The 26,047-nt window shown below is 39.6% G+C and overlaps 1 protein-coding gene across 1 annotated transcript; it reads right to left on the bottom strand.

Annotated features, from left to right (window-relative positions):
* Positions 1 to 353: 353 nt before the first annotated feature.
* LOC117809901 (SPRY domain-containing protein 3-like) lies at positions 354 to 24,597 on the bottom strand. The gene is made up of 11 exons (XM_034679505.1): positions 24,471 to 24,597; positions 22,993 to 23,139; positions 22,780 to 22,855; positions 17,169 to 17,293; positions 16,924 to 17,056; positions 16,626 to 16,814; positions 6,132 to 6,281; positions 1,631 to 1,688; positions 1,119 to 1,238; positions 900 to 1,021; positions 354 to 796 (listed from the first exon to the last, which is right to left on the bottom strand). The coding sequence occupies exons 2-11, from the start codon at positions 23,118 to 23,120 to the stop codon at positions 662 to 664; spliced, it is 1,236 nt and encodes a 411-aa protein (XP_034535396.1). The 5' UTR covers positions 23,121 to 23,139; positions 24,471 to 24,597; the 3' UTR covers positions 354 to 661.
* Between the last annotated feature and the right edge of the window lie 1,450 nt (positions 24,598 to 26,047).

Below are 26,047 nucleotides of genomic sequence, written 5' to 3'. Positions count from 1 at the left end.
CTTTTGGATATAAAATCTCTTGACTTCTATTCAAATATTGCTATTATATGTCATAACTGTACTGAAAGATCTCACAGTTCCTACTTGTGATGCTTCCTCAAAATATGACTCCAATTCCTGACCAAGCAGTCTTTCTGCTTATGTTACTTTTTTATAAGACCCAGTGCTGTGTTTGTTTTTTTTAATTTTTTTTATTAGCTGAACATTATTTTTCAGGCTATCACTCTAACCACTGAGTGTCAGTAAAACACCGTCAGTGGGAAGCAGCACATCACAGCTCTGGGTATGAGCACAAGAGAGCTGCAGGCTCTCTGCTGGTAAGACGGTCCTCTGGGTTTTTACATTCATTATTCTGGTGAGACCTTTTTTTTTTTGGCATTTTATGTTATTTTTTTGTGATAAGATAGTCAAAAAAAGTGTCTCTCTTTTTCTGTAAAACTGTTTAATTATAAAGCACGTCTCAGAGGCACATGTCATATAAAAATAAGCTTTTCTGATTCATTCTTGGAAAAAACAGTTACACTGGAGTGACTTTTCAAGTAGTATCTTTTAGCCTGTTGATTTGGAGGTATTAATTTTGTCCTATCTCCAAAATGTAGCAGAGCTTCATGTAAGTCCTTGCTCTGATTTCAGCACTGGGATTTCATTACCTCCTCTCCGCTCAACCACTGAGAGGGTGCAGGTCCACTTTCACCTTCTCCCCTGTGCTTAGCATGCCAATCGTGGGGTACAATCCTCCTTCAGGTAAGGCCATCTCCCTCCGGCCCACCACTTTCCCATTTCTGGTGAAGAACACCTGCTCAAACAAGAGAGCACACAGCAAGGAGAGGGTGAGAATGTTGAAACTAAATGTTTCAGACTTGCTTGTTTAATATGTTAACATTTCAACATCATCTCACCGTGACTTTCCTCCCATCCAGATTTTCTCCCTCATCGTCCTCATCATCATTGTTTGCATAAAGGTCATTCTGAACCTTGGCAGGCTTTGGAGACACCTCAAGGTCCCAGTCATCCATGTCATCTGAAAGAACCAAGACATGGAGGAAGAAGCAAAGAAGATTAATGATCACACATGAGGTTGCAAAACACATTTTGGAAATGGTACAAAAGACGTTCACCTCCTGAATCCTGGCTGTAGTCTCGTGGAAACATGATCCCACAGCCCATGATGTCGCCTTCAAAGCAGCGCGGTCCGAACGGGTCTCCGACCCCGCTGCCCTGGAACAATTTCCCATCGTCTACAAAGACAGAAAATGTATCTTTGAAAACACAAAAAATCTGCTGACATTGACATGAACAACAATATTACCAGCTTTACTGGTTTGCACTTCAACTTTTTATTGATGAGGCTGCTACAAGCTAGTGAAAACACATTTTAACCTTTGTATTATTTCATCCCAATCTGTATGTCTTTTCATAATGATCAATGTTTTGTAACTCCCATTTGCAGTAAACACATGCAACAACTTGGTGCCATCATCAATGTAAATAATGTAGACTTAATAAACTTGTGCACTACATACTCACAGGCTCTGCCATAACAGACAGTAGTGCTGTAATCTTGATATAATCTGAATGCAAATGCTTAATGTCAGGTCACTATATAACATTATTATAAGCCAATAGTCACCTGCATGATAGGCAATGGAGCCTCTGCTCCAACCTGGATGTCTGCGTTTGGGGTAGTCCTTTAATACAAAAGAGAAAGCGACCTAATCAGAAATGACTTCATCCATTTGATTGAGTTTTTAGGACTCATAGCCTGTACTGACCTGTACAAGGCAAAGAGACTCAGTTTGCCCCATGCTCAGCATTAACACTCGTCTTTGACAGTCAGAATGTAATCACATGTTCAAAAACAAGCAGTAAAAGGACCTCAAACTGACGTAGAGGCGGCAGTAGCTCAGTCCATAGGGACTTGGCTTGGGAACCGAAGGGTCCCCGGTTAGAGTCCCAGTATGGGCGAAGCTTGGCAAGTGGACTGGTGGCTGGAGAGGTGCTGGTTCACTTGCCTGGGCACTGCCGGGGTGCCCTTGAGCAAGGCACTGAACCCCCAACTGCCCTGGGTGCGCTGGTTGACAGCAGTATCCTCACTCTGACATCTCTCCCTAAGCATATTCACTGCATGTGTGTGCATTTGTATGTATATACCAAAAATCTGTATGGGTAGCATGTCCAAAATAGCATGAGTGACAAAATTGAATTTCTCCCCTGGGGATCAATAAAGTACCTTTCTTCTTCTAAAATACTCTCCTGTGAAAGAAGGTGGTGAAAGTTGAACTCATAAGAAAAGTCATGAATGTATTTAATCAGACAACCTTTGCTTTTCCTTCAAAAGTTGGGTTAAGCATCATTAGATGACTGAAAGCCCCTTGTTACCACCATAGACACATATACGTAGACGCCTCATTACGTGCTGGAGCGTAATCCAGCGTCACCGCCATATTGGATGGGTGCCCTCACTCTAGGACAGCACCAGAAGCAAACGGAGTCCACACAGAATGAACAACTACGCCGGTATTTTGTGCAGCCTACGGTTGCAATAACCACCGCAGTATTGAGAGCAGATCACGTGGGATTACCTTTCACAAGTTTTTTACATTTTTTTAAACTTTTATAGGTGACATATTATGCTCTTTCATCAAAATATATTGGTCTAAGAGGTCCCCAAAACATGTCTTTAAAGTTTATACTCAAAAAAACACTTTGAAATCAGATTTTGGCATGCCTGTAAAACCCTCTTCTTCAGCCCTGCTCAGAACGGTCTGTTTTCTCTCTGACCACGCCCCCTCAGGAAGTGGATGTGCCCTCGGCTGTCCAGCACGTTGATCTAATGTTTACATGTTGGCTGAATATACACGGCTGCTCACAGACCCGCTTTACTTCAACCCTCTAAATCTGATCCAGAATCTGATCCTGACGGAGAGGCGCCTGCAGCAGGACCTTTCTGAACGATTGGTCACAGATTTAGTGTTTCTTGTTGTTTTATTTGTCAGTATGTCGACGTGTGTCTTGGTACACAGCTACGAACATGTAGCTATGTGGCTATGCTAACTAGCGCTAGCACTTTTCCATGAAAAATAAAAATCCTCCACTAGATCTTCAAATCTGCAGACGTGGGGAGTAAAACCGACCTTTGTGTTTATTAAGACAGCCTACAACTAGCATGCCTCCCTCCTAAGCTCCTTGTTAGCACACATGTGTGCAGGTAATGAAAAACGGAGGAGGGGTTGAGTTGTATTTTATACAGTCTATGGGCTGAACAAGCTCCGAGCTCTGACTTCCGTTACAGACCGGATATTGTTGTGACGTAACAAAAACACTGAAAACTGAAACGGCTCGTTTCACACACATTTACAGAAAGGTGTAGAAATCAGAACAGGGGCAGAATGGATTTTTTTCATTTTCGGGGGGTTTGTAGACATGCCAGGGATACATATTTCAGGTAGAGAACCATTAAAAAGTCGATTTTGCATGATATGTCACCTTACATTTTTGAATGTGTGACAGCGCCCTGTATCATAACTACATCTCTGCTGTTTGTAACAAACCAAACTGTGTGAAAATCAGGTAAAAATTCAGATTATTGTAGTTGGGCATACACCTTCAGTAGAAATAAATGCACTAGTAGCGTATTGGTCACCCATCCAAGATGGCGGCTGCACTGATACGTCAGCTCCAATAGGCAGCGGCAGTCTATGAGGCGTCTATCTATATTATGTCTATGGTTACAACTGTATATTCAGTGTGTCTTCCACTTTTACCCTGCAGGTGAATCTAATTTCGACAACGAGGTCCACCTGGTCTTGGGCCTTTAAAAGTCCACTGTTGCATGCAGTAGGGGAGAGGCATTTGGAGTTGGGGATTGCTGCCCTGTCACCCCTCTTTCAGGTTGGTTTTTTTTGCTTTTGATGTATTTGTGAATTTAGATTTTTGCTAATCCTTGCCTAATGTTTGAGTCTTTGTGTCATTTTGTAATAAATCCCATTGTTAAGTGCTGGAAGTGTTTTATTGATTTCATATGGGTCATGTTGTAGATTGTTGTTGGCCCCACAGGGCTGCATTAGGGTGAGGTGTAACAACCTAAACAAACAATATCATACATGGGTTAAAGCCCTTGTGATTTTCTATTCGTGTTGATTTTGGTGCCTCCTGTAAACAATGCATAGGAGAATCTTATCCTGCTTTCTTTTAGTGGTGAAAGGCATCACTCTTTGGACCCCTTTTTTCTTTTTTTTTGTTTTGTGATAGTTTATCATATCTCTATTTTACATTTATTTATAATTGATATCATTTGTATACTTAACTTAACAACTGTTGTTGTATTTTCTTTACACAAGTTGTAGGAGGTTTGAGTGGGAGGGGCTTGGGGTTATAATAATGACAGTACCGTTGTTGTATTTAAGTACTACCACTGGTGAACACACTCCTTTTTTTTTTTTACACTGTCACTGTTCATATACACTGCAACTAAACAATCAGTGCAAGGAAATGTGAAAGAAATGCACCACTCACTATAAAACTTGCAGTAAAAAATGTTTTAAAAAGTAAAGGTTGTTTTGCTTCTTTATATGCAGCACCCTCAAGTTTCTAATTCAGATGTTTTTTCGAAAGCAAAAAAAAAGCAAAATCAAACTCCCTTTTTACCAAGCAGTATGACACTAATAAGTAAAATCACTTCTAGACATCAGTAACTTTTGAGTCTGTGAGAGAGCTTTGAATCTGGTGCCCTGTTATACAATCTATCCAATGTGATCATTACAAAGAAGGGTTTAGGTGCAACAGTCAGAAAACGAGTCTATTGAAGGAGAAAGTGTGAGACAAAAGACTTAAGGAGTAGAACAAAGATAAGAGTGTGGATATAATGCCTTGTGAGCAGAAAACCAAAAAGTCTTCCCTGAAGCAACAACAGAGAAAAGGAATGCACCATAAACAATCGCTCATTTATCGAATATAAACAAGCATTGAGCAACCAGTGACTGTTCAGCATGTGTTACCCTGGGACAGAGAGAGAGAGAGAGAGAGAGAGAGAGAGAGAGAGAGAGAGAGAGAGAGAGAGAGAGAGAGAGAGAGAGAGAGAGATATCTTTGTTTTGATTTTTGGAGCGAGGTAATGCTTCACATCAGCAGACTGATGCGTCCTGCAGGAGAGCACAGGGGAAGGAAGAATACCTCAGGAATGACTGATTGATGGATTTATAACGCGCCGCTAAAACCGCAGACATGTTGAGAAAAACAATTCCTGGAAAACAATCAGCAAAATGACAGAGCTCTATTCTCCTCACAGTCTGACCTGAGGGCGCAAAGTGCCCACACGCAGAAAGTGACGGCAGAGGAGTGAAGGAGGAGTTTAATGTCAGAGACGAGAACAGCGATGATCCATCACCTCCCGGGCTGCGAGCGTCATCGCAGCTGTAAAAACAGCCGAATGATCAGCTGTCAATTAGAGTCCAATAAGGATGTTCTGATGATCCAATAAGGGTGATGACAGATGATTGGATCTCTGATGTGCAAACACTCAACAAGTCCTCTCTCACACCCTGCTTATTTCCAAAATACTGATCTTGGTATTCTGTCATCATTTCAGATTAAAAGCACCTTAAAGAGACAAATTAATTAGGTTATCAAACTTTAATTATTTAGCCTGAGGAAGTCCTACATACTTTTGATTCTTTTCTTCTGATTTGCCCTTATGTAAAGACTGGCTGAATGGAAAGAGGAAGAAAAACACAAAACAAACCAGACTCTGAAAGAAAACTGAGACAAATACAACAGACTCATTGTATCTCATAACTAACTTTTCACATAATTGGCTGTATTTTTGTTAAACATGGTAATTTCACACGTAAATGGAAAAACCTGCTCTCCATGGAAGACCAGATGTGGGGGTAAAATGAGACAATATTTATTTTGTTGTTAGCTTTTCCTCTGTCCCTCATCAATCACTCAGACTGGAAACAGTGAGAGCAGTGGTGTGTGTGAAGGAGAGCAATGACGAGATGCGAGGAGAGTAAAAAGGGGGGTTTCTTCACAGACAAATAACCACAGAGTATGTGTGTATGCTAAGTTACACACTGTGTCACACATGACATGGGGTCTTAATGGTGATGAATAAAATGAGGAGGCTCTTACCCTGCGTGCCAACCCCAGGGCGATGTAACACTTCTCTCCGGTGTCTGTGATCTCCAGCTCGTAGTAGTGGAAGCGTGTGTCGAGAGGTCGGCGGGCCTGAGCTAAGCCCACATCCACGATTCTCTGTCCTTTGCCCACATATTCCAGCAGCTGTGGAAATACAGATAAAGAGAAAATATTTAAACTGGATTAGTGTCCAAACATTTGTTGGGTTTTTTAATGTTCACAACTGAAAACAATATTTTGACCCATTTAGTGGAAGTCTATACAGGGAAGTTATCAAACAAAATTAAATACAATATTTCCATGCCTCAGTCTGTTATTACAGTGATGATTAGCTGATCAATTTCAGGTACGTTCATGATGCAGCACCGAACATTTTTATGCTAACAATTGAAAAAAAAAAATTTTGTTATTTGTATCCCTCTTTAACTCACAGAACAACTTGTGTCAGTTTGCAATGGTTACATAAATGATTCTATGTGTATTACAATTTTTTTTCTCCCTATGCAAGCAGCTATACATTTATTTTTTTTAATTAAAGTTACATTTGTGGGCCTTTTTGCCTCTATTTGATATGACAGTGAAGAGAGACAGGAAATGTGGGGAGTCGAGAGTGGGGGAAGACATGCAGTAAATGGTCGACCGGCCGGGAGTAGAACCAGCGACCTCTGCAGCAAGGAATGTAGCCCCTATACCTAGGGCACTTAGACCGCTAGGCCACCTGCGCCCCAACAGCTATACATTTCTATGAGCGGCCTGCACAGCACCAACCAGCAGACAAACAAACTAAGCTAGCAAAGTAGCATGGAAGCAGGACAAAAAATGGTCTGCGTTAGAGATGTCACTGTACATCTGGATTTACATTCAGGGTCCGGCTACAAACACAACTCTAGATGAATGCTGGTGTTACATCATGGCTGCAGGACATGAAACTGCTTGCTCATGATGTTTCTATTGTCTTCAAATCTGGCACTATCTGGCACCTCTTTGTAAGGTGATAACATGTCAATCTTGTGTGTTAGCTTGTCCTGCTGCCCCAAAATGGACAAACAATGATTGCACCCTTAATGGAAGAATTTGACCTTTGAAACCCTTCTGAGAGTCTGATTTTGTGAAGCTACAGATTCCATTACTCTGACTCCTCTGTGGCTTCAACAATTGGATTTCCCCTGTCAAGGTTCAGTCAAGTATATCTCATCTTTTCTGCCAGATCCTACTTTAACTGAATAACAGCTACACATTGTTTTAGCACACAACAGTGACCTGAAACTGTCTTGCGGCCACAGTTGTGGCTGTTCAGAAATGTCAGATGAGCTTGCTTTAAATGGATAGTTCTTTTTTATGTTTTTGAAGCGGGGTTGTATGAGGTACTTGTCAATAGCTAGTGCATTGCCCATAGCAGATGCTAGTTAGTGTTAGGATTATTCCTTAGTACCTCAAAAGCTAGGCTATACACTGCTGCAGAGGGGGGCATCATTATTTACCCAGTGGTGGACAAAGTACACAGCTTCATTACTTAAGTCAAAGTATAGATCCTCCAGGTCAAATATTACTCCAATACAAGTGAAAGTTGCTCTGTCAGATTATTACTTTAGTTAAAGTACTGGAGTACTTCCTTTTAAAAATACTTAAGTATTCAAAGTACTTCTTAAAAAATCTCAAAATGGTGTATTTTCAAAATACATAAATGTGCAGAAAAGAAAACATAGGAGTACATTCTGTTACATTCTGTTTATTTAGAAACCATGACTTGAAATCTCTAAAAACTATACCATGGAATAAAAACAGCAACTAAGTTACTCCAGCATAGAACTTAGAAATCTTCATCTGGAATGAAACAAATGTTATGGAGCTCAACACGCTTTCCCAGGTTAGACTGTGAATGTTTGTATGTTTGGGCAGAGTGGGAAACAGGGAGAACATTTCAAACCATACGTATCATTCTTCATTTTAAAAACCTCTAACATGGGCTGAAGATATGGACATGGGTGCTCAAGTGGAGAATTATAGACATCATTACTAGGGATGAGCCTGACTAAGGATTTGCTTAGTCGAATCTGATTCATCAGATTTTGCCCATAGTCGACGAATAGTGGAATGTTTGTTGTTTTTCCTTATTGACCCAAAGTCTGCATGATGGTGACCGCATGACAATATTACGCATAACCCTTTACAATTAAGAGACTCATAGCTTAAAGTAAAAGGGACAACAGAATATTATAAGTATAAAACTTAGATTTTTTAAATCTATATTGCAAAAACAACGAGGTGATGGAGAGAAAACTCAAATAAGGCCTTCATCCGTTAAACATGGAACAACGCGCCGTTATAGAGAAAGGAATCAGGAGATATTTAAACAGTGTTCACACAGAGGAGAGCAGCGCTGCAGAGGGTAGTTTGTTCAACTTAAGGCTAAACATTTGTATAATGTTCAAAATCAAACCTGAACCAGCTGAAGGGTTTTTAAATCTCTTAACAGAACCTTTTAAAACAGTCTTTCATCTCGTCTTTGTCCGCTTGAGTCTTTTCAAATTGTACGTGAGGAAATTCATCGTGTTTACGGGCAGAAGTGCGCTCCTTGCTTTGTTGACTGTAAATCCTGTCTTTGAGAATATCCTCTCTGATGATGTGGAGGTGGATGGGATGCTGTGGATTGTTTTTGAGGCTTTGCGCAGCTTTGGGTATTCCTCCTCGTTCGTTTGGCCCAGTACAGTTTTTGTGTGGTCCGGTAATCCTTGATCTCACAGCCCTCTTCATGAAGCTGCTCCTCATCTTCATCACTATTTTTTAGGATCAACTGAAGTTGTATTTCCTGACATTTTGAGCTACCATGAACCTTAGAAAGATTTAAAGACCAGCTGAGGTACGCCTGCTCCACAGGTCCCGCTAAATGGTCCACCTTTAATTACCAGGGGAGATTTAATTACCCCTTTAAGGAGATTTAACACTTCAAGAGCTGTTCTCAGAATTACATTACATTAGTCTATATTTATATCAAAATAGGATATGAGACACTATTTTTTACGGGAAACAGGAAAATAGTGTATAATTAGACATTGAGCACCCCCATGGTTTGAATGGAATGATCCAAGTTTCATATGCAAATATTCGACTATGAGATTGGCAGTCGACTACAGTCATGGCCAAAAGTTTTGAGAATGACACAACTATTAATTTTCACAAAGTCTGCTGTTTCAGTTTTTATAATGGCAGTTTGCATATACTCCAGAATGTTATGAGGAGTGATCAGCTCAACTGCAATTAATTGCAAAGTCCCTCTTTGCCTTGAAAATGAACTTTATCACCAAAAACACATTTCCACTGCATTTCAGCCCTGCCACAAAAGGACCAGCTAACATCATTTCAATGACACACAGGTGTCACACACATTAACACAGGTGTGGGTGTTGATGAGGACAAGGCTGGCGATCAATCTGTCATGATTGAGTGACTGGACACTTTAAAAGGAAGATGGTGCATGACACCATTGTTCCTCATCTGTTAGCCATGGTTACCTGCAAGGAAACACGTGCAGTCATCATTGCATTGCACAAAAAGGGCCTAACAGGGAAGTTTATAGCAGCGAGTAAGATTGCACCTCAGTCAACCGTCTATCGAATTATCAAGAACTTCAAGGAGAGAGGTTCAATTGTTGCCAAACAGGCTCCAGGGCGCCCAAGAAAGTCCAGCAAGCGTCAGGACCGTCTCCTGAAGGTGTTACAGCTGCGGGATCGGGCCACCACCAGTGCAGAGCTTGCTCAGGAATGGCAGCAGGCAGGTGTGAGTGCATCTGCACGCACAGTGAGGCGAAGACTTTTGGAGGAAGGCCTGGTGTCAAGGAGGGCAGCAAAGAAGCCACTTCTCTCCAGTAAAAACATCAGGGACAGACTGATATTCTGCAGAAGGTACAGGGACTGGACTGCTGAGGACTGGGGTAAAGTCATTTTCTCTGATGAATCCCCTTTGCGATTGTTTGGGGCATCTGGAGGAAGGCTTGTTCGGAGAAGAAGAGGTGAGCGCTACCATCAGTCCTGTCTCTTGCCAACAGTGAAGCATCCTGAGACCATTCATGTGTGGGGTTGCTTTTCGGTCAAGGGAGTGGGCTCTCTCACAATCTTGCCTAAAAACACAGCCATGAATAAAGAATGGTACCAGAACGTCCTCCCAGAGCAACTTCTCCCAACCATCCAAGGGCAGTTTGGTGATGAAGAATGCCTTTTCCAGCATGATGGAGCACCTTGCCATAAAGCAAAAGTCATAACAAAATGGCTCGGGGAACAAAACATTAAGATTTTGGGCCCTTGGCCAGGAAACTCCCCAGATCTTAATCCCATTGAGAACTTGTGGTCAATCCTCAAGAGGCGGGTGGACAATCAAAAACCCACAAATTCTGACAAACTCCAAGCATTGATTATGCAAGAATGGACTGCCATCAGTCAGGATTTGGTCCAGAAGTTGATTGACAGCGTGCCAGGGAGAATTGCAGAGGTCTTGAAAAAGAAGGGTCAACACTGCAAATATTGACTTATTGCATGAATTCTGTGTAATTCTCAATAAAAGCTTTTGATACTTATGAAATGCTTCTAATTGTATTTCATTATACCATAGAAACATCTGACAAAAACACCTAAAAACCCTGAAGCAGCAGACTTTGTGAAAATGTAATATTTGTGTCATTCTCAAAACTTTTGGCCATGACTGTACTGTACTCAAGTAAATTTACTCTGTTACTGTCCACCACTGTACCATGTAATTTAGCTGTTTAAGAAAGAGCTACTCAAACACCTATGTTGGTGTAAGTGTGCACTATAAATAGAAAGCTCTCTGTGTTTTACTTTTTCATCAGAAAGACACTGTTACACAGATACAACACAAACTGTGCTCCACCACCTGCAGAATGCACTATAAAAAGTACCTCATTTAACTCCACTTAAAAAAATGAAGCATCCCTATAGACAGCATATTGGCCCAGTACACAGAGCAGGAGGCCAGCCCCGTTTCCAAGGTAGCTTCAGTTCCACTGACCTGAATAAAGCACAATGAACTACTGTCATTGTATGAGCCATTCTTTCCTATGTTGTTTTTGTTTTTTGTTTTGTTACTCACACAATCACCACAAGGGGCACTTCAGGTAAACGGGCAGGTAAATACTACAAAAGGGGCACAGGTGAAGTAGTGATCTTGGGAACGGTAAGAGCACACGGTTTTTACCGCTTGTCTTATACCACACATTCGTTTTTCATCACGCCTATCACCATCAAAGTAAGTTGTTTTACCTGTTTATGTTTTGAAACAATAAACAGCAAGAAATAACGCAACAATAACCTCAGATTGGACATTGGATTCTTTTAGAAGCGCGTCAAAAACACCTCACTCCCGCACCCAGACAGTGACTAAAATCCGGTCAGGATAGTCACTACGGTCATTGTTATTTTTTGTGTGAAACAGCCAAACAATATGATGGGTTTATGAAGAATAAAATGACTCGCTGTGTTTTCTTTTAATGAAAATAAGTTACCACATGCTGTTAGTTCTGAATATATATTTATATTATCACTTTAAGTACCTGGTTTGATAAATAAAAACAAAGAAGTACAAACACTGCCCTGGTGTTATCCAGCAGGTGGTTAAAATGACTGTAATTTGGGTGAGACAACAAAACTGGAGAACAGTTGATTCAAATTTTGAGTGCTAATTCCTTCTCATGGCTGTGCTGTGCAGACAACAGAGGTGTTGAATGAGATGCTGCATGTTTTATTCAGCCTGTGCTAAAAGGGATGTTAAATGATGAGATGCAAAAACTAGGTTGCAATGTCATGCAATTCTTTCTTTCTGTCAAATGTAGAGCAGGATCTGGTTTTGTCAGCTCTCCACAGCACTGATTAGGTACTAAAAAGGAGCTACAGTGACACAGATAACATAATTGTTGACTAAATGGAGCAGAGGAAATCAACACTACTGAAACTGAATCACTTTCCACCGTGACCTTTTTTCACAGCAAATGTCAACAGAATGCAAAAACAAACACAAATGCTATCTTGCTTCCAATGTGAAGGGCCAACATCATAAACAGCTAACCTGGCTATATTCAATCTTTAGCAGGTCATATACAATTTCATGGCAGACCTCACTAAACTCAACCTTTGTGTCTGTTTACATGTTTCATGAAGCTGCTTTTACAACCTTACATTTATTCAAATAGTTTTCATCCATCACCATTTTTAGACTGATTTATGAAAAGAGAAAACATTTCTCTTCCTTCCCAGTTTGAATTGAGGAATAATCTCAAGAGGTCAAAAGAAGACCCTGTGTTGTAACTGCAGAAGACCTCTATTGGATGAGAGCTGATAGTAAGCAGTGTGGGGCTGTTTCCGAAACGGCCTGCTACATACTACTTACTAATGTAGTAGGCAGTAGGTATTGCCTACTACATACTGCGTTTGAATTTAGTATGTAGTATGACTGTTCTGTTCGATCTGTCATGCAGCATGCTTAGCCAGACTTCGCTGGATTTCCGGTTTCGGAAAGCGGAAGTAAACAACGGCGAAGCCGATAAATAAAATGCTTATTTAGCATCCATTTATGATTTAAAAAGTTAGGAAGTGGTTTATATGGAATTTGATAACTTTCACAGCACCCAAAAACGGATTTCCTCCCGTCAAAAAATGAGGAAAAAGAAAAAGCAGAACGAGCGCTGTGCATTATGGGAAACAGTACGCGAGGCAGACTGGTCCAATGCATACTGAGATATTTTCCCGAATCAGTAGACATCCGGGGAGTTTTGGCTTACTGCAGATTTTGCTCTTGTTCACATACTACTTACTACATACTGAATTTTGGACATATCAGTACGTACTGCTAGTATAGTAGGCGATTTCGGAAACAGCCTCAGTTTCATTTCATTGTTCAGCCATATTTGAATCTATGAGTGCTTATTTTACAGCCCGAGCCCTTTCCCCTCACGAGCTGGGTTGTAACAACTTATAAATATGAGTGTTTAACACACCTAAATGTCAACATTTTAAACCTGCCTTATCACCAGTGTCAACAGAAGTCATAATAATAACTGTCAAAGTTGTTATTTGGATAAATATTTCAGTGACTAAGGATCAAACTGATAAGACTGTTCTGGTAAAAAAAAATGAAAGACCAAGTATTGGGGGCATGGGTTAAAAATTACGGCTACATGCATGTCTATGGAAAAAATAACATACATACTCAGAGGAAAACTGATACTGTATGAAAAGTTGTGCATTTTTTGGAACGCAGTGATTTGTGCAATGTGCTTGTTGATTAGCTGTAAATTGAACTTGGACTTTGTCTAAATATATGAAATACCTCTTCTCTTTTTATATATGTGTTTGTATATACGTGTATGCATGTGTATATATATATGTATAAATATGTATGTATGTAGATAGACTAGGGATGTACATTTTAAGTATTTTCCGTGATCGATTTTTGGAAATGTTAACGATCAATTATCGATTAATTGATAAAAAAAACCATTATTATTCTTACGTCAAAAAAAAGGCCAAATAGGTTGTTTTCCCCCTAAATTTTATTTTTTTACAGCAACAAAATGCATATAACTGACGGGATTGAATACGGGCACACGTTTGACACGCAGAATATCAACGATCAGGCTCATTAAAATATTCTCCGCGGACATAATCTTATAAAGTGAAGGCTGAGACTACTAACAGAAAGTTACTTCAGACTCACAGTGTCCAGTTTTCTGTCCACTCGTTCTTATTGAGAAAAATAATCATGTGTATTCGGTCAGGTGTCAGCCGGGAGCGCAACCGGGTCATAATCAGTCCCGCTGGAGAAAAGCCAGACGGCTCTGATGTTGCTGGTCTGTAAACGTAGCGTACCTGAATTTCCCACCTGTCTGTTGCCTTTGTATCCAAAGTTGGGAAATGTCTTGTTTAAAGCTGTCAACCTTTGTGTCCGTGTTGTTGTTGGCAGCAGTTTTGTATTGATCCTCTTTTAAAAAGCGCACGTGGAGACCTGACGCACAGCCGTAGCTGAGCGTCTCCGCTGTGCGCGACACCTTTAACAGCTGATTCACATCAAAACATGCTTTAAACTTAAAACACCTCCCTGATAGATGAGTGTAACATGAGACCACATGATGTTTGTTCCACGTGACGGAAAATTGATAACAACAATGTGTGTTTCGAGTAATTTCTTAACAATCAGTTAATCGATAATCGATTAATTGTGGTCATCCCTAAGATAGACTTTTCTTACTTTGTTAATTTTATTTTTAATTTTATCAAGTCTTCTTTTTAACTATATCATGAAGTTTATGGGTGGCTTGTCCCTTTATAAAATGTTATGCTTTATTTTAAAAAAAAAAGATACACATGTAGGATCCAGTTTAAAATTCTTGTTGTTGTGTACAGAGCACTCAATGGACAGGCTCCAGTCTACATTAGGGAGCTGCTGAAGCCTTATAACTCCAGCAGGTCTCTGAGGTCCTCTGATTAGGGTTTATTGGTTGTGCCGCATACAAGTTTAAAAACTAAAGGGGACTCTGCTTTCCAAGTTGTTGGTCCTCAACTCTGGAACAGTCTCCCTCTGGAAGTGAGAACTGTGGACACTGTGGACATGTTTAAAAAGCAGTTGAAGGCCCATCTGTTTAGACTTGCCTTTGTTTAATCTGTCTGTTTTTTTATGTAATGTTTTTGTGTATTTGCAATCGCTGTTTTTGCCTTTTAATGTTTTTCTATTGTTGTTGTTGTAAAGAACCTTGTGACCTCTGTTCTTGAGAGGTGCTCTATAAATAAATCTTACTTACTTACTTAATTACACATGAAATATGAAATGTGCAGTTGTATGAACACATTATCTCTCTTTGGCTTGTGTTTTTTTATTTTATTTTTTTCTCTTTTTTGTTCCTCTATTCTTTTGCCTGTTTCTTCTTTTTTTTTTGTACCTTATTTATGTGGGAATAGATGTAAGGGGTGGGGGGTTAAAGGGAAGTAAAGCATAGATTTTTTTTTTGTGAGCGTTTTGCAATCAGAAAAGAAAACATTAAAATTAATATTGAAAAAAAACCAACTGATAGAAACCCAGAAAACGGAGCGCATAAAAATAGAAGTCACAAAATTGTAATTCTACTCCTTTCCTCCTTCACTCATGAGCATAAAAAGCACTCCTTTTGCTCCACTACTGACAGTATTTTTGCACTGCCAGCCTTCTTCCATTGTTAAGTCGTGCACTTGTGTAACTGATGAGTTTCAGGAAGATCAGACAGCATTTTTTGGGGCCCTACTTTCATCTAAGACAGGGCTATATTTGTTGAAATAAAGGATAATTGGATGTGCGGGTGGCACACAGGTTACACTCCTGCCCCAGGGCGAGTCAGCTGTGATCTCCTCCCATCCTCTTTGAATTCAGGTTTTGTGCTTACCAACGCCTGAGCCAGACACAAACACTGCAGCCCTGCCATGAGAGCGAGGGGTGGAGACTCAGACGTAGTGAGAGACAAGAGGTCATGGAGGATGTTAGATAAAATATTGTTTGTAATCGCTGTCTTGAGATCCTCTGGAGGAGGCCTAAAAAATCAGAGGTGACAGATCATTTTCAGTCGAAGCCCCGAAAACTCTTGAACAAGCTGCCTGAGGGAATCAGTTCAGCAGATTTAGTGAGCACTTTTAAATCTCTTCTAAAATTAAACTTTTATCAGAGAGCTTTTACTGATTTCACTAAAGTTATTGAACACACTATGTTTGTTGACTCTGTGGTTAAATCAGTTTTATTTGCCTTGTTTTGTGCATTATTTTATTCTTGTAAAGCACTCTGGAATCACATTAGTAGAAAGTTAAATTATTTATCTTTATTATGAGTTTTCCTGATTTTGGATTTGACACAGATAAGGATTATGTGTATTTACCAAAGAGTTTTGGAGTCTATCGATGGCAGTCGCCATATTGGAAATGCTGACTCAATGCACCTTTTGGTCAACCCAACAACAGGCAATGAGATGGAGTTGAGACAGGCCTTTAGCTTGCTGACAGCTGCAGTGTGCTTGCATGATGCAAAAATCCTAACCTTAATATCTTGAATTCTAACAAGTTATAAACAATTTGCCCCTGTACAGTGTGTGCAAACAGAGGAGTGAGCTATTCACATAAGAATCCTTTTTGAACCAAGCTGTAGGCATGTTTATTTTTGCTTTAAAGATAAGTTTTTTAAAATTGATGTATATGTGGCTTCCCATACTTTCTGAGCCAGCCACAAGTGCACACTTGATGACCTGCAGTTTTTAGCTGGTTTTGTTCTAGACCAAGTACACACATTCTCCCCCAGCTAATAACAGTCAATCATTGCACCGCATGAACCCTGATGGAGACTGCTTGAGACATTTTTCTGTGACCTTAAATGTGGCTACTGGCACAAGAAACATCTGAAATATAACAGTTAACTGATTGACTTCATTGTTGATTTCATATTAATCTTTTTCTCTTCATCAGGACTTACCGTGCCGGTCACCTTGACGTGATGGAGACGGCTCCAGTCCTCTTCATGACTGTCTACTATCATCTGTCCATCATCCTCATCCATTCCCCATTCGGCGTTCAGGTCCAGCATCACTTCTTCTCCGAGAGAGTGCATCCCCACAGCAGGGTACAGAGCATCAGGACACTCTGGGACTTCAACACTGCCGATCTGGGCAAATACAGATAAAGTTGTTCAGGGAAAGCAAATGAATTATTTTTGTTAACTGTACTAATTGATCAATTCAGTCACAAGTGAAGTGGGGGTATGGAAAACGTACGTCTTTTCCATTCTTGGTAAAAAACACCGTTAACTGTCCATCATCAGAGTCCAAAGATATTCCACAACCTATTCTGTCACCTCTGCAGCATTTTGGACCAAACTGCTGTCCTACTGTGTTTCCATTATACAGTCTGTGGAAAAACAAATAGCACTGTTTGAATGTCTAATCATGGGGGCTCTTTGTGTGTTTCAGATTTTGCACACGTGTTCATCTTTGTGTATAAAATCATTATTGTCACATACTTTCCATCATCAGCATGAAAAGCCACAGACTGCGGGAGCCAGCCCGGCTGGTGGTCCAGCTTGTAGTGCTGTGGCACTAAACCAACAGCGATCATCCCCCTCACTCCTGTATCAACGATGGTCACCTGCACAGAGAACAAGATGAATCAAAAAGCAGAATCACTGTCAAACAAATACCTTTTATTTATGATGATTAAAACTGTATTTTTACTAAATATACTTCTGTTAAACAGAGGGGGTCATTTCATCCTTCATCTAACAATATATTCAGATATTTCAAGACAACAAATGCAATAAAACTCAAGATTTATGTCAAATCTTCAGACATAAACCTTCGATTTTAAAGACGCGGTTATTTTCTTAAAACCCTGTAATGACCTACTCATTACACTCATGTGTAGGAGGTTTTGATACTGCGAGACAGCTTAAGCAGAACAAACTTGTTGAGACAAAGACAGTGGGGGAGGAAGAGAGCAGGGCAGTGAGGATGAAGGTCACAGATATGTGCCTTTATTCCAGAGTTTCTTTTATGTTCTTCAGGTTGATGCAGTCAGAGGAGGGTGAAATGTGGGAAAGTGAAGTGAGATATAAATGTTAGGCAAAAAAGAAATAAGTTATCAGGTGTGCCTAAAGCTCATTTTGATGAGTTTTTAGCAGGTCATGAAACAAGCTGATATTCATCCTGAAGTCTCTACGTGACTCATAAAAGCAAAAACCAGACTGCCAGCAACGAGTCTGACTTTTTCTATTAGGGATTCCGACACCAATCCAAGTACATCATTAGCCTGCCCACATCTTTACACCACACTGAAAGGCTGGAGTTATTTTAATTTTGACACAAAGTTTATATTACTTTTGACTCGTCAACTGAGCATTCAGGGAGTTTCTTCAAAATGAAATGCGCCATTCAAAAGTGCAGAGGTGTTGTTATATTCTATCACAGTGGAAGCAGGAGCAGCAAGCTATGGTGTCTCTAAATTGTGTACTCTGGAGACCTACCTTTTTAGTCTTGCTTTTTACTGAGTTTTATTTTTACTCTTAATAGTTCTATTTATTTATTTATTATCTATTTCCAATTTAGTCACTTTTATTCTCCTTTATTTATTTATTTATGTACTTATTTATTTATTTATTTTAAGTCTAGCATCTTGAGTTATTTTAATGGTTTAATATTTTAGTCTTTTATTATCTTAGAAATATATTTTACTTTGGTGATTTTAATTTCCTGTTTTGAGTTTTAACATCTTATTTTACCTCCAGTGTTTCCTCATTAAGATATCATGAGAGCGTTTTCTCAGTTCGTTCAGCAACTTCTTTTTTATTTTATTTATTTATTTTATTACTATTGTTGCATATTGTGTTCTTAACCTTAGGATTATGGGGTGTGTTTGGGGTCGGGGCTGGGGGTGGGATCTTTTTCTTAATTTATTTATAGTTATATACAGCACTTTGTGTTACAATGTCATTGTATGAAAAGCGCTTTGTAAATAAAGTCTGATTGATTGATTGACTGATTGATAAAGGGACAAAAAGTACCTTAATCACTGACCTTTATCACATCACAGCTAAAGGATTAACACTGACAGCCTCATCAAAATACTTCCCTACAGCCAGCATGTTGAAGTTCATTGATGGCAGACATGAGCTGTCAATGCATGTAAAATTAAAGCGTCACCTTATTGACCAAACATACTGGAGGACATTTTTCGTATTTGCCATTACAGATAATACTGAACTTTATAATCTTTGATATATGTTAACAATATTATGCTGGTAATATTAAGCATCCCTAATTTCTATAATGTTGTTATTAATGCTTGAAACTGCTAATGTCTGCTAAATGACATTGTAACATCAAAAATCATCCACTAGATCTTCAAATCTGCAGACGTGGGGAGTAAAGCCGACCTATGTGTTTATTAAGACAGCCTACAACTAGCATGCCTCCCTCCTAAGCTCCTTGTTAGCACACGTGTGCAGGTAATGAAAAACAGAGGAGAAGTTGAGTTGTATTTTATACAGTCTATGGGCTGAACAAGCTCCGAGCTCTGATTTCCTGTTACAGACCGGATGGCGTTGTGACGTATGAAAAAACACTGAAAACTGAAACAGCTCGTTTCAGCACACATTTACAGAAAGGTGGAGAAATCAGAACAGGGGCAGAACGGATTTTTTTCATTCTCGGGGGGTTTGTAGACATGCCAGGGACACATATTTCAGGTAGAGAACCATTAAAAAGTCGATTTTGCATGATATGTCACCTTTAAGCTTCCCTCAGATTATTACAGGCCATTAGATTATGTATTTATATAAGCACTGCTTCTCTTTTTACTACATGAAATTTCAACACCAACCTAAAGTGATACAGTAGACCTTTTAACAGTTTAATTCCAAGTGAAAACCCTTGAGTGAAGAGCTTGCCTTCACTCGTGTTATGATAAGTGAATTCTGAACATATGACATCATCCCCGAGGAGCCCTACATGGACACAGTGCAAACGGAGCACTACAAATGTTGGACAGGGAGAAGAGAACTCTACGGTTCTTTCCCATGACCTCAATTCTGGTCTCCTGAGAAGGAGAAATAATACATATTTTTTTCTGTGTCAGAGTAAAACATGCAAATGAACCCTAAAATCTGCAACATGTTTTCCCCTTCCTATCGTTCCATAGTTTTGATGTCTATTATGCAAATAGAATTATCCCGTCTCCTGTGTGACTCCCACAATGTGAGTCACAATCATAAAGCACACAAAAGTATAAAGGTTGAGAGGTTTGGTTACTGTTTCACTACACGTCAGAGCAGCGGGCAGGTTTGAACATGGTTTAATCTGAAGAACAGTCACTGTTTGGGGTTGTTTGTGTACTACAGTGCCTAGATTACCAGGGACATTGGAATAAACACAGCAGCACATGACTTGTTATGAGCTGCAACAAATTTGGCTCTGTGAAACCAATTTGTCAGAGCTGAGGCAGCACTAGTTCTTGATTCAGACTGAATCAGTCCAGCTATTCTCTCCTTTTTTTTTTACTGTGAAGAAATGTATTGCACTGTCTTACATGCTGTCACTTTGACTGACCGAGGTTATTTCAGATAGTAGATTCTGACTCTGCTGGAGTGCACTGCCTGTCAGTGGAGAAAACATGATGCATACAGACTGAAAAAGGCTCTGCCCATTGGTACACCACTGCATGCCACTTGTGCCCTTGTGTAGCTTGAGTCTGCCACTCGCCCATGTTACACTGAAAGGCTGGACAGCTTAGCAACAGCAAGTTACAGCAATTATTACATACACTTCAGTTAATGGCATATCTTTTCTGCAGAATGACAGGATGACTTTTTCTTTTTGATGACACAGAGTGAGTTTCTTTAAATCTCTACATACATTATTTCTCCTCTGATCCCAAAATATTGCTCGGACTTTACATCAATGATTTCAACATAAAACACACATTCAATTAAACAGAGGATCAGCCTCTGCATCAGCAGCTACTGGACTACACATTTTGAGAAGAGCTGCCAAGTATTTCTACCAATCTACATCCAAGCAGAAAGATCTCTCTTCTGTTCCCAGGGGGTGGCATGATTTATTTTTCATTACGGCTCAACTCCGTGAGTCGAGCAGACAGACGCAGCCTGCCAAGTCTCCTCTGAACAACACACAAAAATATCAGCGTCCTAAATTCACAACACATACAAAAGAAAAGAATCATCATTTTGTTCCCTGAGTTGAAACGTCAGTCTCTAGAAAACCACAGTGTCATGTTTGAAAGATTCTTAGATCTCTAAGAAGTTTATCCATTCCTTATCTTCATAGTGGGGCTTTAGAGTGTCTATCTCATAGACTGTATAAATAATGAACATAGTATCCGTGAAGTCACCCATCTGTTCTTAAGCGCTGTTTTGAAGCCAATCGACGGCGGCAGCCATATTGGAAATGCGTAACTCAACAAGGCGGAGTGTGACGTAAAGAGACGGAGTTTGAGCCTCCTAGTCAACAGCTATGTGTTCCCGTCCAGGAGTCAAGTCAGTCATGTCCTTATTTGGGCAAAAACTTGTAATCTTAAAAGTGACATATCATGCAAAATCGACTTTTTAAATGGTCCTCTACCTGAAATATGTGTCCCTGGCATGTCTACAAACGCCCCGAAAATGAGAAAAATCCATTCTGCCGCTGTTCTGATTTCTCCACCTTTCTGTAAATGTGTGCTGAAAAGAGCCGTTTCAGATTTCAGTGTTTTTCATACGTCACAACGCCATCCGGTCTGTAACAGGAAGTCAGAGCTCGGAGCTTGTTCAGCCCATAGACTGTATAAAATACAACTCAACCCCTCCTCCGTTTTTCATTACCTGCACACAGGTGTGCTAACAAGGAGCTTAGGAGGGAGGCATGCTAGTTGTAGGATGTCTCAATAAACACAAAGGTCGGTTTTACTCCCCACGTCTGCAGATTTGAAGATCTAGTGGATGATTTTTATTTTTCATGGAAAAGTGCTTGCGCTAGTTAGCATAGCCACATAGCTACATGTTCGTAGCTGTGTACCAAGACACACGTCAACATGCTGACAAATAAAACAACAAGAAACACTAAATCTGTGACCAATGGTTCAGAAAGGTCCTGCTGCAGGCGCCTCTCCGTCAGGATCAGATTCTGGATCAGATTCAGAGGGTTGAAGTAACGCGGGTCTGTGAGCAGCCGTGTATATTCAGCCAACATGTAAACATTAGATCAACGTGCTGGAGAGCCGAGGCCACATCCACTTCCTTAGGGGGCGTGGTCAGAGAGCTCATTCTCATTTAAAGGCACAGACACAGAAAACAGCCTGTTCTGAGCAGGGCTGAAAAAGAGGAGCTTACAGGCAGACCAAAATCTGATTTCAAAGTGTTTTTTTGAGCAATACACTTTAAAGACAAGTTTTGGGGACCTCTTAGACCAATATATTTTGATGAAAAAGAGCATAACATGTCACCTTTAATATCTTCTGAACCGTTGCATTAGAAAAAATTCACCGTACAGTGTGTGCCGATAGAGAAATTAGCTTCATAGAGCCAAGCCGTTTTTTGAACCAGGCTGTAAACATGTTTATTTCTGCTGCAAAGATCATCTTTTTTGAATTGGTGCGTATGTGGTTTCCGGTGTTTCTGCAGCCAGCCTCAAGCGGATTCTCGATGTATTGCAGTTTATAACACTTCCGCATGGGCTTCATAGTTTGAGACCGGAGGTTGTCACTTGGTCTATCTTCATTTACAATAAAGTATCTTGTGCTTAAACCACACTGAGCAACTGAGCCGTTTCATCACTCCACATTCTCTAATAAACATTACAATTAAGAGGGTCATTTTAAATATCTGTGAGTCAACAGAGTGCAGAGAATAATGTTAATAAACTTGTTTAACAAAAGGAGGATAACTACATTGATGGCTCATTAACAAGGAAGCTGCAGCCCCACTCAATATGGACTCATTGTTAAATAAGGACACAAAGCATAGATTGAGTTAGGCAATTATGTGACATTAACTCACTATTCAACATTTGTGAATGTAATATTACATTAACACCACCCTTGTTGTATTCAAAGTCATGGTTTGAGAGAAAAGGATCAACTCTTACTTCATAATAGTGGTTTCTCTTCGACAATGGCCTGGCCGCCACAAAACAGCCAACTTCATCTGAATTCCCATGATACCTGCAGTCAGAGATATGACTGTCATTGGTTGCAAAATACAAGTAAACAGAAGGATTCTGTTTAATGCAGCACTTATTTTACATGATAAATCTGTGTACAGTTCACACTCTAATAGTGCAATCGTTTGTCACTGGTACCTGAGTATGTCTCCGTCTCTCAGCATCTTCTTCAGCTGCTCACGGTATCGCACCGCTCGCACTTCACGAATTTCTCGAATTCGCCTCCTCCAGTTCAGAAAGCGATAATGAAGGTTTATGTCGTCCATGCTGGAAAATCATTACAATCTGCACAGAAACATAAAACGATTACTTAATACCTGTGATGTATATGAATATGACGACATCATAAAGTATAGGATATCTGTTTTGGATTGTGATTCATGCCTCTTGCTCGTGTATCTGCAAAATTGTTATAGTCATAAAATTGTGTGAAGAAGTGACAAAGACACAGAAACAGAACGGATCCTCTTTGAAACAGGGCAAACATCTTTGACCTCAACATGATTACTACTGTTGCCTGACAACAAGAAGGACCTGGCTTTGAAGTTCAGGCCAAACCCTTCCTGAGAAGGAGTTGGTGCGTAGGTTTGTTTTTTTCCATTTGCATTCAATCCCACATTCCACAGACAAGCAAAGGCCTGGACAGTGACTGTACACTGCCTAAAGGAACAAACGTGAGTCCCCTGTTCGTGTTAGTCCTGTGATGGTCAGGTGTGTCCCCCGGGTTTCCTCCACCCAATTTAAATTGGGACTGACTCAAGTACAGACTGGCTCTTTTGTTGTGTGTATTAGACACCAGGATTTAGTGATGTGTGTCTAGTCCCTTTACTTTCCGGTTACACTTTAGTTTTTGTTAATCTGCCAAGCTTAGTTGAGTGTGTAAAATCTCATAACAACTTCATAACAACAAAGCAGATGCAACATGTTGCTTGTGTTACCCTAAAAGCAAATCAGCATACTTGAAATACACATTCCAATGAAAGTATTGTGAAGATATTTTCACTTTATTTTCTATCTAATATAGTTCAACACTGTAAGAATTTATGTAAACATCATTTTATGGTTATGTAACTATAACCAGCTGAACGTGCCTTCTCAAACACCAATGTCAGTCCATTTATAACTGAGAAAAGATTCAGTTTACCACGTGGATTTAGTTTTCACGTCCCCATATCGGATCAGGGGTTAAATAGTTTCATTGGAAAAACCATGACATTTTTTATGTTCCTCTTAATTCAAGAACTGTGACGGGAAGTTACTGATCATTTATTTCCAAATTGATACACTCAACAATTATGGTTGTCCAATAAGAAGAGAATTGAACAGTTTAAGGTGTAAGTGTGAATATGTTTTCAAAGACAAATCAAATTCGCGAGCTATCAGCTGATGAATTATTTTGTTCCGCGTTATTTTGTGGCGTTGACCTTTTTTCCGAGCCGACCCTGAACGCAACATTACATTTACAAGACTACAGGCAGAACTCGGTTGGCCGGTTAGCTGCTTTCAGTGACACAACATTATAGAGCTGTGTAGTTCAAACTGTCCTGTAAAGATGACTATATCTTAGGTTATACACAAGATACTGTACTCAATATGGTCTCATGTTTGTTCCTTACTGTTTTTAAACTTGTAATGCGTCGTCCTTCGGATTTTCTTCCAATTTTAAGGAGGTGAAGTTTGTCACTTTAGGTCCAACCTGCGATGCCGGAAGTCCCGCCTTATCAACCAATGGGATGAGCGGATAAAAACAGCGTGCACTCTTTAACCTATGCCGTGCCGTGCCGCGTGCGTGAGTGTTCATTGTGTTTTCTTTCGTTTTCAATTTACGATATTATTTTTTATGTGACTACACCAGAATAGACTTTTCACCTCAATGTTTTATGAACATGTATTCAATGAATATTTTATTTGATTTGATGTCTTTATTTCGATCATGTAAAAGTAAAATATTATTATGTGTATGTCTTATTCTTATGCCTTGTACATAGAGAGCACTGTTTTCCAAAGTCAAATTCCTTGTGTGTTCAAGCATACCTGGCCAATAAAGCTGATTCTGATTCTGATTCTGATTCTGAAATACCAAAAAAAAAAACATACAAGTAGAAAAGAAGAAATAGTTATACAAACATACAAGAAAAAAAAGAAGAAATAGTTATACAAAAGAAACAAAATCAATCAGTTCTATTAGCAAACAGTGAAACATTTTACTTTACATGTGTGAAAAGGAGTATGACAAAGTTCAAACTTATCTAATTCTACCCCTTTATTCACTATTATCTGGCATTATACTAGTGCACTCCCACACGTCAAATCTTCATATTTACACCTACAATCAAAAGTAAACCCCTCATGATTATCAACACTAGTCTTCCTCCTTGTACCTCATGAAAATCCTTTCTTTATACTTCTTCTTGAACTGGATTATGTTCTGACATTGCTGTAACTCCATATTAAGTCTGTTCCACAGATTGACACCACACATTGAAATACAGAAACTTCTCCTTGTGGTCTGAACACTCACCATCTTTAATCTTAACTTCCCTCTTAAGTTATAACCCCCCCCCCCCCCCCCCCCTCTCTTTCAAAGAACAATCTTTGAATATTTCCTGGCAAGAGATTCTTCCTTGCCTTATACACAATTTGTGCAGTTTTAAAAACAACAAGGTCAAATAATTTCAATATTTTGGATTTGAGGAACAATTAATTTGTGTGTTCATGGAAATCAGTATTGTGAACTATTCTGATGGCTCTTTTCTGTAGTAGTGACAGTGGTTGCAGAGAGCTTTTGTAAGTGTTTCCCCCAAACCTCAGAACAGTAACTGAGATATGGTGAAATGAGTGAACAGTAGAGAATAAGTAGGGATTTATGATCCAGAATGTTTTGGGCTTTGGCGAGAACTGAAATGCTTCTTGGCAGCTTTCAAATGTAGTTTGTGGTACTGCCTAAAGTTTTGTAAGTAGGCTATCTGAAGAAACTTTTGTACAGTTTTTATATAACAAAATTACTTATTTAACAGAGTATGTTTCCCTTTTTGAACGACAGTCGCAGAGCAGCCCAAGATGTGGTTTTATTTCAGTTGCAATAGTAGTCCATTTAAGTTCTTTTTGCACAACATTTCACAGGGGAAGTAAATTTGTGAGGTGCATTCAAAGAAAAAAAGTCATGAATTTTTTTGGCTTGTCTCCAAAAGTC

This window comes from Notolabrus celidotus, chromosome 1, assembly GCF_009762535.1.
Source record: "Notolabrus celidotus isolate fNotCel1 chromosome 1, fNotCel1.pri, whole genome shotgun sequence".
Classification (NCBI taxonomy): Eukaryota; Metazoa; Chordata; class Actinopteri; order Labriformes; family Labridae; genus Notolabrus; species Notolabrus celidotus.
Note: the sequence above shows the minus strand (reverse complement) of the source record. Positions and strands in the feature narration are given on the sequence as shown.

Bases quoted from the DNA above. Each gene is read 5' to 3' on its own strand.
- LOC117809901 (XM_034679505.1), bottom strand. From the start codon at position 23,120: ATGGACGACATAAACCTTCATTATCGCTTTCTGAACTGGAGGAGGCGA. The intron at 22,856-22,992 runs GTACCAGTGACA...CTCTGACTGCAG, and splicing joins AGAGACGGAGACATACTCAG to GTATCATGGGAATTCAGATG. The intron at 1,022-1,118 runs GTGAACGTCTTT...TGGTTCTTTCAG, and splicing joins CTACAGCCAGGATTCAGGAG to ATGACATGGATGACTGGGAC.